Source organism: Fusarium oxysporum, chromosome 11 (genome assembly GCF_000149955.1).
Source record: "Fusarium oxysporum f. sp. lycopersici 4287 chromosome 11, whole genome shotgun sequence".
NCBI classification, from domain to species: domain Eukaryota; kingdom Fungi; phylum Ascomycota; class Sordariomycetes; order Hypocreales; family Nectriaceae; genus Fusarium; species Fusarium oxysporum.
The window spans coordinates 509,030-523,178 of NC_030996.1; the positions used below are offsets into that span (position 1 = coordinate 509,030).

General features: G+C 47.5%; 7 protein-coding genes and 2 non-coding genes across 10 annotated transcripts; 3 read left to right on the forward strand and 6 right to left on the reverse strand.

Moving 5' to 3' along the window:
- Positions 1–709: 709 nt before the first annotated feature.
- FOXG_09554 (uncharacterized protein) lies at positions 710–2,314 on the reverse strand (the record flags this gene model as incomplete). The annotated part of the gene is made up of 1 exon (XM_018388769.1): positions 710–2,314. One exon carries the CDS (start codon positions 2,312–2,314, stop codon positions 710–712), a length of 1,605 nt encoding a protein of 534 aa, XP_018246890.1.
- Positions 2,315–2,731: 417 nt separating this feature from the next.
- On the reverse strand, positions 2,732–3,753 carry FOXG_09555 (uncharacterized protein). Its single transcript, XM_018388770.1, has one exon. It carries the CDS (start codon positions 3,633–3,635, stop codon positions 3,087–3,089), a length of 549 nt encoding a protein of 182 aa, XP_018246891.1. The 5' UTR covers positions 3,636–3,753; the 3' UTR covers positions 2,732–3,086.
- Positions 3,754–3,894: 141 nt separating this feature from the next.
- On the reverse strand, positions 3,895–6,158 carry FOXG_09556 (uncharacterized protein). Its single transcript, XM_018388771.1, has 3 exons — positions 5,471–6,158; positions 4,595–5,418; positions 3,895–4,542 (listed from the first exon to the last, which is right to left on the reverse strand). The coding sequence occupies exons 1-3, from the start codon at positions 5,595–5,597 to the stop codon at positions 4,228–4,230; spliced, it is 1,266 nt and encodes a 421-aa protein (XP_018246892.1). The 5' UTR covers positions 5,598–6,158; the 3' UTR covers positions 3,895–4,227.
- A 626-nt stretch (positions 6,159–6,784) lies between these two features.
- On the reverse strand, positions 6,785–8,005 carry FOXG_09557 (uncharacterized protein). The gene has a single exon (XM_018388772.1). The coding sequence runs from the start codon at positions 7,636–7,638 to the stop codon at positions 7,039–7,041; it is 600 nt and encodes a 199-aa protein (XP_018246893.1). The 5' UTR covers positions 7,639–8,005; the 3' UTR covers positions 6,785–7,038.
- Positions 8,006–8,504: 499 nt separating this feature from the next.
- FOXG_20072 lies at positions 8,505–8,576 on the forward strand. The gene has a single exon. It is a non-coding gene; the product is annotated as a tRNA-Asp (tRNA).
- Positions 8,577–9,216: 640 nt separating this feature from the next.
- FOXG_20073 lies at positions 9,217–9,315 on the forward strand. Its single transcript has one exon. It is a non-coding gene; the product is annotated as a tRNA-Ser (tRNA).
- Positions 9,316–9,449: 134 nt separating this feature from the next.
- Positions 9,450–10,355, reverse strand: FOXG_09558 (uncharacterized protein). The gene has a single exon (XM_018388773.1). It carries the CDS (start codon positions 10,219–10,221, stop codon positions 9,499–9,501), a length of 723 nt encoding a protein of 240 aa, XP_018246894.1. The 5' UTR covers positions 10,222–10,355; the 3' UTR covers positions 9,450–9,498.
- Positions 10,356–11,050: 695 nt separating this feature from the next.
- Positions 11,051–12,019, forward strand: FOXG_09559 (uncharacterized protein; the record flags this gene model as incomplete). Its single annotated transcript, XM_018388774.1, has 2 exons — positions 11,051–11,337; positions 11,386–12,019. The coding sequence occupies 2 exons, from the start codon at positions 11,051–11,053 to the stop codon at positions 12,017–12,019; spliced, it is 921 nt and encodes a 306-aa protein (XP_018246895.1).
- Positions 11,979–13,956, reverse strand: FOXG_09560 (uncharacterized protein). 2 transcript variants are annotated; one of them, XM_018388775.1, is made up of 6 exons: positions 13,826–13,956; positions 13,757–13,774; positions 13,256–13,699; positions 13,055–13,207; positions 12,684–12,999; positions 11,979–12,627 (listed from the first exon to the last, which is right to left on the reverse strand). In XM_018388775.1, exons 1-6 carry the CDS (start codon positions 13,880–13,882, stop codon positions 12,113–12,115), a joined length of 1,503 nt encoding a protein of 500 aa, XP_018246896.1. In that variant the 5' UTR covers positions 13,883–13,956; the 3' UTR covers positions 11,979–12,112. The 2 variants fall into 2 exon arrangements, with proteins under 2 accessions (XP_018246896.1, XP_018246897.1); XM_018388776.1 differs by having other exon boundaries at positions 13,256–13,678; positions 13,826–13,937.
- Between the last annotated feature and the right edge of the window lie 193 nt (positions 13,957–14,149).

The window sequence follows — 14,149 nt, forward strand, 5'->3', positions numbered from 1 at the left end:
TCTATCGGCTCACATGGCCACTTTTGTAAAATGATACGGAGTATCTTCATCCGATTGTCCTGTTCGAAACATATCTGAAGCTTACGATTGGGCAGGATGCTGCTCAGACCACTTTAGCGATGAAACCCTGCGAGGGTTGCTAGAGTGTTGAAGCGATCGAATCCCAGCCCAGCGGAGCATTTCGAGAGAAACAACTCTAATTGCGAGCCTGATGAGCTAAACAGTAGCTTATTTCATTATTGTCCATTCTAAATCAACTTTGAGGTTGACGTCTTTGAGCAGTCAAGTACTTATCTCCCAATGATCAAAAAAGAAATGCAGCTATCCTTGGTAATCATGAAGAGCAAAGCAAGATATTAATAAACCCTCTCCAACAAGTCACTGGCGATCACTACAGTATACGGAAGGTGTGATAGCATCGCGCCTTGGTCTTAGATTGCCAAGACGATGAACGGAATACTGTAGCAAAACGGAACAATTAAAGGCGAGGGGAGACAAGGTCACAGGTTGGGACTTATCCATTGGTGGAACAACAGCTTAGTGTATCTTTGAAACCGACCAGCGTGCCTTATTTCACTACCGAAGCCTACCTCACGAGAAACATAAGGGACAAATAATACCATAACGCGTGATCAATGCTAAAGATTAATAATATCAAACGAATTTATCAGCTCTGGCCTTGACCCTGTTTGGCGGCCGTGTAGAGGACTTATACAGCAATTCCGTTCCTCGTGCATTCATTGATCAACCTCTTGGCATCGACGATCTGCTCGACTTTGCCATTCCCCGCCCACTTGACAAGCCTCGACCTGCCCGATTGTGCCCGTGCTACCGACCATCCATCCCTCTCCAAACCGTGAACAGGATCACTGGCAAAACTGAGGTAGAGATCTTGCATTCTCTCACTGACCTTTCGCTCGAATTTGGTTGATGGGCCCTCAATATCGTGTGTACCGAAGATCTGAGGCAATTCAGCCGTATGATACGCGCCCAGCCAGGGTAGAGGGGAAACGTTGGTGAAGTTACCCGCGTAAAGGTACTGGAAAGTTCTGGCACCTGCTTCAGATCTCAGCCGGCTTTCTTTGAGGGTAGTGCATTGGAGATTGAGGCCAAACCCATTGGCAACAGGCTTGAGGTTGGCCGGTATCTCTGTAGCTGTTTCGTAGCCGGGAAAGTTGTAGGGAATGACGGCAGCTCCTTCATTCGTGTTGGTTCCAATCAAGAGAGGAACGTTTGTTGGGAATTTGGATGAGCCTGCAGTGATTCTCCCGGTGTAATTGGCGAAAGCGGTGACATTATCTGGTATAAGTGAGAACCCAAGGCCATCATCAGCAGCACCTCCCTGACCGAGTTCTGCCTGAAGATATTCCTTGAGCTTGTGTTCGGGGACCCCTTTCATGCACTGGAGCTCTTTTCCAGGCGATAAGTCGCCGCATCCCAGGTGCTTCGCGGCGATAGAAAAGGTACTGTGGTTTCTGGCATCCCCCAGACTTCCCTCAATCGCCAAGGCGTTCCCAGAATCGGCTATGACACCCTTGACAATCGGGTTGCGAGGCCATGCAAACAGATAGCCATCCGTAGCATATGCGCCTGCGCTTTCACCCCAGAGCGTGATGCGGTTGGGATCGCCGCCGAATCGAGCAATATTATCTCGTACCCATTTGACAGCGAGACGTTGGTCAAGCAGCGCCAGGTTCAAGTTCTTTCCTTCTTTTGCTAATCCCGCAGCATTCGGTAATCCGAAGATATTGAGTCGATACTGGGTCTGTACAACGATGTGCTTCTGACTTCGCTGAACCCAGGGTTGGGCAAGTTGATACGGGACGTTGGTGCCCCCAATCATATAGCCACCTCCGTGAATCCAGATCACGACAGGCAACCGTCCATCTTTCGCGCCTTTCTTTTCGGCGATAGAGTTCTTGGGGATGAACAAAGAGAGTCTCAAACAATCTTCAGTGGTATTCGCGTAGTCTCCCCGCTGGAAATTGGCAGCAGAAACGAGGCTATCAGCAACAGTACCTCTGAGCAACAGAGGCACGTATTGAATACATCCCCGCGGGAGTTTTGTTGCTTGAATGACTTTATCTCCAGGATATTTCTTTGCAAGAGGTGGCGCGAATCTGAGATTTCCGACCGGAGTCTCTGCGAATGGGATATCAAGAAATGCGGCAACGTCTGGGTAAGATGGTTCAAAGAATGGTGCAAAGATACCAGAGCTTGTATTGAAACTCAATGAGTTGTCTCCATATTTTCTGGCTGTCCATGCGCTCGCCAGAAGTGGCAGCGATACTAGGGCGAGAAAGTTGAGATGCATGATGGTCTTGTTGCGTGGCTGTCAGCGATGCGTTGACAACGGTGTAAACAGTTGACACGATATCTTATATACACGACCCGCATCAACAAGTAAATTTCGCATATAGAATCTCCTAATCGAATAATTCACCATTCTTAATAATCACGACTTGCACTATGAGCTCCAAGGTCTTTAACTCCGATAAAACCAAGTATCATCGGCGCTTATATCCGCTCCGCATGTTGATCAAGCACTGAAGAACAGGTAAAGACGGATCGCTTAGAATTAAATCGGTTTAAACCTATGGTTTATTATTAATAGTGATTTATTAATGACAAATATTCTATAAGTTAAGTCCTTCTAAGTCCATTCTATAAGCGCCGGACAATTTGCGTTGTCCAAAGTCCGGTAGTCAGCTTACTACTAGTCAAGCTACCAAAAAGCCAGGTGAACAATTGAATGCGGTAGCCCCAGTAGATCCTTTCTATGAACTACGGTCCAGGCCTTTCTGAGGCATGGTAGCGGGCTGATTGTCCACCTGAAGACCAGTTGGTTGATGATCAATGCTTCCAATGCGTCCGGGACAGCAAACGAAACAACAGAAACGGCGTATCTGGATATCAGAGTAGAGATTCGGCCATGCTCTCACTTCCTCTAGAGCTATTGAGTTCTCAGAAGTTTTGGCTTGTCAGAAATTCTCTGCGGGTGAGTGGCGATATGAAGTTTGGCTCCCTGCCGTGACCAAGCCAGCTGAGTTGCGCTCTTTCATGACCTATGACTTTCCTGCTGATTTTCATGGTCGCTCATCCATGTGGTCTCGGTCACGTAGAAGTTCTCTCAACTGCTCCAGCGCCTTCGTAATGGTAGCTTTCCTGACAGCATCTCGATCCCCCGGAAAGTAAAACGGCCCAAAGGCCCTATCCTGACCGGCCCTCGAGATTCCAATAAACACCGTCCCAGGTGCTTTTCCTTCCTCAGTACCGGGTCCTGCCACACCCGTAGTACTGAGTCCCCACGTCGTTGGCGTATCGAGCGTTGTGATGCTGCGAGCGCCAGCAGCCATTTGTTCCACGACTTCCCCGTTGATAGCGCCGTGTTTCGTGATGATAGATTGACTAACTCCGAGTATGTTGACCTTTATGCCAATGCTGTAGGAAACTATGCCGCCGCGACAGACAGAACTTGCGCCTTCGACTGCTGTGAGGGCGGCCATGATACTCCCGCCTGTTAAGGACTCGGCGACACCGACAGTTTCTTTCTCTTCTTTTAGAAGTCGTATTACATCTTTGGCGATATCTGTGATGGTTTCTGAGCTTCGTTTCACGTAATTCAATGTTGCCATATTGGCGTTTTGTTTGAGGTTGATCGACAAGTTGGATCTGAAAACCTTATTCGTAGCTTCGATAGGCAGATCAGAGACACCATGCGGGTAAAGTCACACATGCGAAAAGAAAATTTTACACTTCGGGGTAATGTTAGAGAAGTTGGTGGGCAAATTTGAAGACAGTCTATGATGGTCTTATGACGTCCTGTTGAGCAATCTTGACGACATCAATTATATATCCAGTATTGACAATGACTCGTGTAAAACTTTAGACTCACTTCTTACAATGAATAGAATATCAAGAAATGCTGCTGCATGCAGGCAGTCTCGGTGACTAGGAGATACGGGACATTCCTCAATGCCTGTGAGCCCGTGGCCGAACATCTGTGATCCGAGATCTGAATTAGATGTCCTCTGATTAATAGACAAATAATCTCTAATGCCGGAAGGGGTCATATTTTGCCTGTTGTATCTCAACTAACGATAATACTTTTAATCCATCGACTTGTCAAATGTAACCGCCAACTCCGTTGAATGCAGCGCTCTATCAACAACGCATGCCCATTCGCCTTCAAAATGCTCAAAATGCGACGTCCTTCCACTGACATCACTATTTCTTGAACTTTTTCTGGATCTCTTCCTCTGTGAAGCGACGAGTCTTCGTCTCCAACATAGCAGCACGCTCATCCAACGACATAGCGATCTGCTCTCCCATAGGTACCAAGCACCTGGCCAGGGTCTTGTAATCCTTCATCATCAATCGAACGGTGACCATCATGTAGTCGATGTCGTGGAAGACAAGGGCGTGCTGTGATGCATAGGTGTGTTTTGTCTTCTGGAAAGAAACAGGATGCTCGCGCCAGTGACGAAGAGGGTTGAGATGGTGAGAGGTATGATAACCATCGTTGTAGCAGAACCGATTGCTCTATTCATAGTCAGTATACATTTACTCGTAAAATATGTGAGGTCGAACTTACAGCAACGTCGATCAGTGTGATACTCGATCGGTAATCAGAGTCGGGATCAACATCGTCAACGAAAGCATGCTGACCCCAGTTACCCGCCATCAGCCCAAGACGAAGAAGAAGCAGCGGCATAAGAAAGACGCAGATGGTGGCGTTTCTATGTAGGCTGAACATGGTGATAAGGAAAGCATAGTTGGAAAACTCCCAGAATCCAGCCTTCAAGCCAGTCATGGCCTTGCCATTTCGGATGAAGTAGATGGGAAGATCGGCCCAGACGAGGAAGAAGAATCGGCCGACGTAGTGAAGGAAGTGAAGAAGGCTGTCTCGCTGGTATCGGATAGTTGATGACAGATCGTTGGGTCCATTGCCCTCAACGTGATGATGCTTGACGTGGTGATAGAAGTAAGAGTTCCAAGTATGTCCCATCAAAGGATCAAGGATATATGGAAACAGATGATCAAAGATGGCAAATTTCTTGTCCAAAACACCTCTCATGTGAATATGCTGATGCATCAGCAAAGTATACGCTCCCATGTAAGAGAACTGCATAACAAAGTGAAGAATACCATGAATCCACGTGAAATTCGTGAACAAAAAGATGGCACTGGGAATCGTGGTTGAGAAGTAAAGAAGCAGATGCGTAAGCATGATGACATCAGTCTCAACCCTCACAACAGATCGCGCCAGGCGAATATAAGGTCTCAGCACGGTCTTCTCCAGGAATAGTGGTAGCTTGATTTGATCAATGTCCCAATTGGTCGTGACGCTTGGTTCAAAGTGCGCATCTTTGGGATCGTTCATTGCTTGGAGATGACGAAGCAGTTCTTCATCGCGGGCTACTGAGCTGTTAATTAGCTGGATATTAGATAGGCATGAGGTGATACGAACCGGTGGGTGTTGAGGTTGACGTCTCGGCATTGCTAGATGATGAATCCTTTATGTCTTGGCGGAGACCTTCGAGGATCAGCGCATCAGCTTTTGTCAGCTGAGGATGGAAGACGATAGTCTCCTCCATGTTGACTGTGTGACAAATGGCCAAAACAGAGGATATCGTGGTGTGCTGCTACAAAGTAGCAGAGTTGAGAGTAAAAGGTAGCGTATCAGATAGGGGACTAAAGCTTCAATCGAAATCCAGGGTCCTCAGCTGATGGATGTTCTTGCAAGACCCTGAGTTAAAATCGCGAGAAACAGAAAAGTCACCCCTAAATCTGAGATAGAACAACCAATGGCAACATTCCAGGTAACAAAATCAGTGGAGAAAGTATCTCGGTTCTATCCCTTTTTGGTCCACCGCTGGTCTCTTGGCAATCTCGGAAATAGCCAAGATGATCCCGCCCGTCTAGACCGTCTGGGTTTAGCCGGGGGTAAAAGGAGGTTGTAAATTGAGATTTCGCCAATGGCTGCCACTGGCAATAGGGAATAACTTACGATGGAGGAGCTCAAGGGTCCAATATCTAGTCAGAATTGGAGGTGAGAGTTTGGCAGTGTTGCAATGTCGATAATTCCGGGTGCGTGAATGTTGCCTTAGAGCCCGATGGGGTAACGCTTACTTTTTACTGACTCGATTGAAACATCGTATGATCTTTTTGGGCAGAAACTTATTTGCGGAAAAAAAAAAAAAAAAAAAAAAAAAAACACCGTCTCCTCATTATCTGTGTTTGTAGGCTAAAGTTTAACCTTATGGCCAGCAATCAGCTACGTAGTAGATATGATATTGGTCAATTCCGCCCCCACTGATAATAGAGCAAAAGTAAAGTTGAGGTAAAATACAAACCAGATGTGTTATTTGCAGTGGAGATCTGTGGCTGAGAGCTTATATCACCACACAGAACTTAGTAAAATACAAGCTTTGACACTCAAGTTGGTGGTTTGGTTCATCCAATCGATACATGTTGAATGGAAATGGTCCAGAAACGTTAACTGAAGTCTTGTCTGATGCGACGGGCTTGGCCACAATCCGTGCCACTCCAAAACTGGACAATGGGTTCTTGGCCCTGTGAACCAGAGCTACAGTACACTTGCTGGAAGCTTTTGATGAAGCGACATTCCAACCATGTCGCGGCTCAGTCAGTGATGCGATATCTTAGATTGCCATTGGATAAGAGCTGTTTTTGGAGCGCCTTGACGTTGATCACTGGTAGACCAGCGCGTGCTGCTGTTACGCCTCGAGCGACACGCTGACCATGTTCCTGTCAACGGGCGGTCGTTACGGACCCACGAGTGAGTGGAAAAGTAAAATTTTGTTGATGTTTGAATCTTTCCAATTGATTAAGTCTATCTAGTCGAGTTTGTGTGTCGTAACATGTCATAAGCTTCAGTGAGCCGTCGTCTAATCTCTCCCTGCCAAATGCCCGTAGTCCAGTTTCCATGCAGATAAAACCCCATATCCCTAAAAGTATTATTGAGAAGTGAAATTTTCGTAATGTCTCCAATCCAGTGCCAATCCAATGAGCCGTTTAGCAGCTGTACTCGATGTACACCCCATTCTTGTCGCTCTGCTCAAGGAACACCTTCGTGTTGCCGTTGGGGTTTCGCAGCACAGCCTTGAGGTAGACGGTGCTCTTGCAATCAATGTTACCAACAATATGGGTCTGCGCAGGCAAGTCATCCCAGTTGGTGAAATCAGCAGCGCCGACAGACTCCCCAGCAGTGTCAAACTCCTTCGCAGTGTTATACGTAACGGCCTTGCCAGGGAAGCCCGAAAGCTGCTTGAACTCGGTCAAAGCATCTCCACCCTTAACGATGAAGAGACGCTCAGGCTGCTCACCCTGCGCCCAGCCAAGAGTGCACTTCTTAGCCTCGGCAGGAATGCCTGTGAATACGAGGAGCTGCTCGATCTGAGATGCGTTGTTGTACGTGGCGACGTTGAAGCCGACGGACTTTTTCGCGACGTCGGGAGAGCCGGGGAATACGCTGTACAGGGCTGATGGCTCCTGGCGGGTTGTTTTTCCAGTGGAGGGGCAGTTGCCACTTGCGCGGGGTAGCGCTGTTGGTACAGCGCCAGCGACAGCCAAAAGGCAAGTCAGCGCAGTGAATGTGTTGGCGAGGAAAGACATTTTGCAGGTATTCGAGGTAGAGTTGATGTGGCTCTGGAATGAAGACTAGAGCTCAGAACCGGTGGGAAGAATTAAGCATATTTATGAATCACAAATCCCAACCTCCGAGATGATGATCAACCGTGCATCTCATTCCCAAAGAGCCAAGAATTGGTCCTGTTGATCAGTGCTGCTGATTCGTGGCACAAGCAGGGATCGGGTGCAACTACAGCGAATCGTAAATCAGTGGCGGAGGTTTTTGTGTTTATGCGTACGATGCAGTAACAGCGCACCAAGAGGCCCAAAAATGGGGACCTCTCAGTAATTAGGCGGTCGGGGAAGGGCTGCGTCATGCATAACACGTACAATATTTCCAATATTGGTCGCTATTTTGGGTCTTGAGGGCATAGCCTTGTGCAACAATAAGCAATGGCTGAATGAATCGTGAAGGTTTACAACAGTGAGCTGAGATGTGAGCTCACGTCAAGCTGCAGCTGTCTGAAACAGCGAAACCCCGCAGAGTTACATCAAGTCGAAGGCTGGCCAACTTTGTAATCTTATGGCCCGATGAGAACAATGTAGACAAAACACGGCAATCAACCATAATATTCCGTGGTCCAAAGCTCACCGGCATCTATTCAACCTGCTGACAACCCAGCTGCATGACGCGTTGCTGGTTAACATTGAGTCATTTCTTCCAGCGTGCCCACGAGTGTTAATACAGCAGAAATGCAGCCCGCACTTGAGGCTTGGCAAACAAAACAAAGTTCATCAGAGGCGTCGAAGATGTCCACAGTAAACAAGACCTGCCCCCTCTAGCCCTCATAAGCATATTTGCAACTCGACGGGACATCGAACTCCGCTACAGTGACTGCTCACAGTCATCATCTTCCGTAGTATAGTGGTCAGTATGCAAGCTTGTCACGCTTGAGACCCGGGTTCAATTCCCGGCGGGAGAGTTCCAGCCGCCTGTGAATACAGGCATTCATCTTTTTTCATAGCGCTTAAATCAATTGATGTCTTTTTGGTGGCATTGTGACCTGCAATGCGGTGATCTTGAGTTTATATGAAATTTGGTATACTAATAGATAAACTTCACTTGACACGCCGCTTCGGGCTTATCTGATAAGCTGGGACCTAAAGAAATTTTTTCACTTCCACCATTTGCGTGGCTACCCTGTAATTGGCAATTATGGTTCATGGACAACATCAGAGTTTTGTCCCTCGCACGAAACTTGGATTTGTTCAATACCTGGCTATAAGTTCATTTTCTCAATCCTGGCATTTTGGTTGCTGCAGAATAATTTCACTATCTGCTTGTCATTTTGCCCAGTCATCCATTCTGTCTCTCTTACGTGTGTATTGGCATCATTCCAGCGCTTGCCCTTTTGCCACAGAGCCAAAGCTTGTCGCCCGCCTTCAGCGGTAAACCATGGGTTTCGACTCTTCAACTGGCCAACGAACCCAATTGACCTCTATTTTACTGACCTCGATACTTGCAAGATTGTTCAGCACGAAAAATTGACCCACGGGTAAATTCCATTGTCAACGTAATGCCCCTGCTGCGTATATAGATCCGAATTTGGAGATCGTCTCCAAGACAACGTGGCCGAGTGGTTAAGGCGATGCCCTGCTATCTCTTCTGAGACATCATAGGCATTGTGTTCGCACGCGTAGGTTCGAATCCTGCCGTTGTCGATTCTTTTTCGCTTTTCGCTTATCTTTTTGGTCTTTTGCTTAACAGAAACCAATTGCGCACATTTTCGCGACGTCGTGGTTGTACCGTCTCCCCTCTTGTCGATCGCGCGGCGCTGACAGGTTGACGATTCAGCTGTGACTTCGGCCAAAACTCGATTTAATTCTACAATCTAAAGTCTATCTTTATGCTTCTTCCGAGAATTTAAATACCTCGTCTTCCCTCCACCAACCTCTGTCATATAGCCACAGATTCAGTCCTTCAACAGTACCTTTACTCTCTGCATGTCCCTCCTTCAAATAGTTCAAACACTTCTGTACCTCTTCCTTATCATCCTGTTTATTCATAATGGTGTAATGACCTCTCCATTTCTCTCGTCTATCTTGATCGCTGAGAAAAGGCTCCCATTTGTCCCTCAATTCACTGCGTATGCTCAATGCCCTCTTCTGACCAGCATAGAGCTTGATGCCAACACCTTTTCCCATTTCGTAAACGTCCTGATCCCCGACACCAATCGGAAATCTTGCTGTTCGAGCTGCGACATCCGCAATATCTGCCTTAACTTTTGACAGTTTGGAACCAGGTAACGCGTGGAACAGAGTAATATGAGCGTCGACCTTGAGCAATCGTGGAGGAAACCATTGCCGTCGCAGCGCAGTCATCTCACCATGGTGTCGCTTGTCGGTAAGAAGTGTCAGGATGTAAAGCTGTTCCTCGTCATTTGACCCTTTGGGAATGTGAGCCTCGCGACGTTGGTGCTGGAGATCGCTGGATTGGTGTAACTCTGCTGTACTTATTTGTGAGACCGGGCCACGTCTTGCAATGGGATGCGTCGCAGGGACTGTCGTGACGGTCATTGCGGGTGAAACAAGGCTTCTAAAAATACAGGAAGATCGAAACAACCTCATCTGTATGAAGAATATTTGAGAAATTTTGTTTAAATAGGTTCGATGCGAAAATCCAGCAGGCGGAAATCTTGGTATGAGGTGTTGACGTCAACGACCCAAACCTGTGATACCTAGCGTGTTCTTTGGAGTTTTCATATTCCGGGCAGATCTCCATAACGCAGAAGATCACTATTTTCTGATCAGAAGAATCTTTTGAGGAAAACTGAGTATGCATCACGATATCATGGGCTGCACACATAACTGAAAGTATTGTTCTCTTGTATACTAATTGTTTGTTACTCAGTGCATGGAGTCACCTGAAGGTTGCCGATTGGCTGATTTGGGGCTTCTGCATTGATCCGAGATATTGATAAGGTATTTAGACAGTGTGTTGATGCTCGCTGTTCGAGACTCTTGCTGGGCAGGGTCCATCTGCAAGGTCTCAAAAGCCGTGCCTTTATAACACGAAAGGTCGCAATCATGAGAATTTCGTCATGCAGCCCGCCAATCACGGATTGAGTTATTTTTCACTCATGCTTGTCAGATAATAGCGTTCGAAAACAAAAGATTTCGCTTTGTCCAAAACAAGCTAGCTTTGCGCTGTTCTGATAATTATCGCAACTGACCCAATGAACAAGCGATATGGGGTCTTGCGGACGGGGCCAAGATCCATCTTATGGGCTTCAGGGCTGAATGGTATGGATGCACCTGCCGAAGACGGGCGAACTTTTGGCTGGACAGGTTATTCGATAGCGAGCTGAGCGGTCACGATGCTCATTAGTCTTGAGTATAAGTAGCATCGTCTATCGCTATCTGCGTGGTACGAAACTTCTTCCAAGAGCGATCCAACATGCCTCAATTAGTCTGGCTAGTAACAGCTACTACTTCGGGCCTCGGTGCCGCAGTGGTGCAGAACCTCACTGCGAGAGGTGATAAGGTCATCGCGACAGGAAGAGGGGCAACGGAACGGCTCAAGCATTTGCAGTCTGATGACGTGTTTCTTCTCGATCTTGATGTTACTGCGCCTCGAGCTGAGATCGACGAGCAAGTAAAGAGAGCCTGGGATGTTTGGGGACGCATCGATGTTCTCTTGAACAATGCTGGCATTTCAGCACCTAAGAGTATTGAGGAGGCAGAGTAGGTTACCTAACCTGGCATTGTTGACAGATACTGACAGTCTCGCAGCGACGACTTTGTTCGTAACGTCTTCGACGTCAACCTCTTTGGAACGGTACATGTTACTCAAGCTATCCTGCCATACTTCAGGGCCCTACAAAGCGGCACGATTGCCTTCATCGGAGCTGGCGTGGGTTGGGGTCCGTTGCCATTCTTAGGCCATTACGCCGCTTCTAAGGCTGCTCTGGGTGCCTTTGTTGAATGCTTAGCCAAAGAGGTACGCCGCTTCAACATTCGGTGCATCATCTTCGAACCTGGTGGTTTCCCGTCTCAGCTCGGTCAACCTCGTGAAGGTTCAGTCGAAGGATTCGGGAAGTACAAGCCTGCTATAGATGCTTACAATCCCGGGTTTGAGGAGTTGATGGACGTGTTCATTTCGGATATTGGCCCGAATGTGCCAGGTGATATCAGTAAGTTGTCAGAGCGCATCGTGGATTGCGTCAAGGTCGAGGGGGCCAGTGCTGGAAGGCCGGAGCCGGTGAGAGTTATTCTTGGAAGTGATGCATTACGGTTGATAGAGCAGAAGTGTAAGGAGCAGCTTGAGCTTGCGAGTAGTTGGGAGGATGTCAGTCTTAGTACGGATCGGGATGGGCATGATCATGTTGCAAGTAAAGGAATGCTGCGTTTCTCATCAATTATATAGTCTATAAGCGAATAAAATGGTCTTTATGCTAGGCTCAACAGACCTTTCCCGCAGAGTACTACCGAGGCACTTCATCTCAAACAGCACTTCATCTCAAACGGCACTTGGGACCTGTTGAGGCTCTAACATCATGCTCGCGGTAATCAGAAAATGCCCATCGAGTGCATCAATAAACGTCATTTTGGAGCTCTGCATCGCAGAAGGTCCTTGCATATCAGGCTGAAGGCCATCCGCAAGAATGGTCGCATGTCGAATTCCCATCTCATCACCGATCCACCTCAGAGTTTTGGACATGTACTTTCTGGTTGTGTCATCGACAATGGTACACCGAGCAAGGGCATACATAGGATGAAGAAGTAATAGGCCTCCTACCAACCGGTCTGACTGGACAAGAGGAGTTCCGGCATTTGCTTGCTGGATGTAGGTCTCAACGTCGTGAGACAGATGGAACGGAATGGATGCCTTGATCCCCGCAGCCAGGTCATCAATTCGTTCTTTATATAGAGGAACAAGCTCATACTGTCCAAGGGAATTAGCAATATGTACGAGGTGGTCAAGATAGAGGGCGTGTATTGAACGCCATGAGTTCCACGCAGTTGCGACGTATACTGTTGAGCAAATTTAGCTTCAAACTCACATAAAAGTGGTGGGAGTTTTAGCTTACTATCGAAGTACTTCTCAACTGGGCCGGCACAATAGAAAGTGGCCTCTTCTGATGTTGCCGGATCTATCCAGACTTCACCGACCACTTCTGGATTCCAGCTAGGGGGCCGGTCATAGGCCCAGTACGTAATCTCATCATCAATCGCCAACAAGTCTTGTTGCAGCTCCAAAAGCTCCAACACGGGAGGAAAGGGATCGGCGAGCAGCTTCTCCGCTCGACTTGTCAGAGGTGACATCTTGATGATAATGTCATCTAGAGATCGACGATAGGTATCATCAAGAGGAGGGCACAGAATACCAGCGCCTGTTTGATGAGTCTGAGGATGTCGATGTAAGCATGTGCTTGTACTTGATAGATCATGAGATACGTACCATGATGCCTTTTGTGACGAGACGCATTCCGGGAGAATAGACGCTCACTTTCGATTCTGGTGCCGAACATGTAATGCCTTCTGAGAGGATGGACGCGAGCCCCCGAACATGAATTAGATGCTTGGTCGGAGAGGCATTGTCACTTGCTACAAGCTAATACTGGTCAACGAAAAGTCACCCCACGGCTGGTAAGAAACTAACCTCGTATAAACCCAATAGTACTGCGGTGAAGAAGTGCTCTACAGATGGACTCGCAGTTTGCTGTGACAAATCTGTGGTGTAATCAACTAAGACCTGTCCATACTGTCTCCGAACTAAACTCATCAGCGAGTCTCGCCTATAGCGGTTTGCGAGTGATGAAAGAACAACAATTCTGGCAGCTCTCATCAAAGTCGACGTTGGAGCAGAGGTAGCAAAGAGATAATGCATCCCATCGAGAAAACCACGTGAGTGACTTCGATCGCGAGATTGAACCACTAGATTATCAAGAAAGATATCGAGTGCAGTAGCCTCAAGAATGAAGTCATTGCTGGGATGCCATCGCTCTAACGGCGGTGTTGAAGGCTGATAGTGTCGAAATAACAGTGAGGTGTTCTCTTTATAGCCAGGACATCGCCTGCGAGACTTTACACAGCGAAGGCAGGCCTGTTAGATCCGGTGTTAATGCTGCAGGGTTACAGGCTATGCCTGTTTGGCACTCACTGGACGAGTCTCATCGCACTGTCGCGAACGATTAGCAAGCTTGCCTTGATGAAGATCAGATCACGGCACCTTTTTACGCCGCTTTTTGCATGTCTCGCACGCGCGAGAGACGCCATAATTAACCATGTCAAGAGCAGCAGTCTAGAAAAATTGAGGAAACTTGTGAATCAGAAGTTGTGAATAAGGTAGGTACTACAAACCGGTTGCTGACAAGATAGCGGATGTAAGCAGCACCTTAGAGTAGCTACTATTGCCTGAGAATCACGTGGCTCCCTCAGCAATCTCCACCTACTCATTTTGGACTCTTATCTTTTGACAATCGCAGCTGCAAGCATGAAAATGAATGTGGGATGAGGTTGCAGAGACGTTGAGCTGTTTTTGACTTTTTGATAC

What these genes read in the sequence shown, in the direction of transcription:
- FOXG_09555 (XM_018388770.1), bottom strand. Translation starts at nt 3,635, where the DNA reads ATGGCAACATTGAATTACGTGAAACGAAGCTCAGAAACCATCACAGAT.
- FOXG_09556 (XM_018388771.1), bottom strand. Translation starts at nt 5,597, where the DNA reads ATGGAGGAGACTATCGTCTTCCATCCTCAGCTGACAAAAGCTGATGCG. An exon ending in GTCAACCTCAACACCCACCG is followed by an intron (nt 5,419 to 5,470) that starts GTTCGTATCACC and finishes ACAGCTCAGTAG; the next exon opens with CCCGCGATGAAGAACTGCTT. An exon ending in TCACACTGATCGACGTTGCT is followed by an intron (nt 4,543 to 4,594) that starts GTAAGTTCGACC and finishes GACTATGAATAG; the next exon opens with AGCAATCGGTTCTGCTACAA.
- FOXG_09557 (XM_018388772.1), bottom strand. Translation starts at nt 7,638, where the DNA reads ATGTCTTTCCTCGCCAACACATTCACTGCGCTGACTTGCCTTTTGGCT.
- FOXG_09558 (XM_018388773.1), bottom strand. Translation starts at nt 10,221, where the DNA reads ATGAGGTTGTTTCGATCTTCCTGTATTTTTAGAAGCCTTGTTTCACCC.
- FOXG_09560 (XM_018388775.1), bottom strand. Translation starts at nt 13,882, where the DNA reads ATGGTTAATTATGGCGTCTCTCGCGCGTGCGAGACATGCAAAAAGCGG. An exon ending in TCGTCACAAAAGGCATCATG is followed by an intron (nt 13,000 to 13,054) that starts GTACGTATCTCA and finishes CGACATCCTCAG; the next exon opens with ACTCATCAAACAGGCGCTGG. An exon ending in AGTTGAGAAGTACTTCGATA is followed by an intron (nt 12,628 to 12,683) that starts GTAAGCTAAAAC and finishes TTTGCTCAACAG; the next exon opens with TATACGTCGCAACTGCGTGG.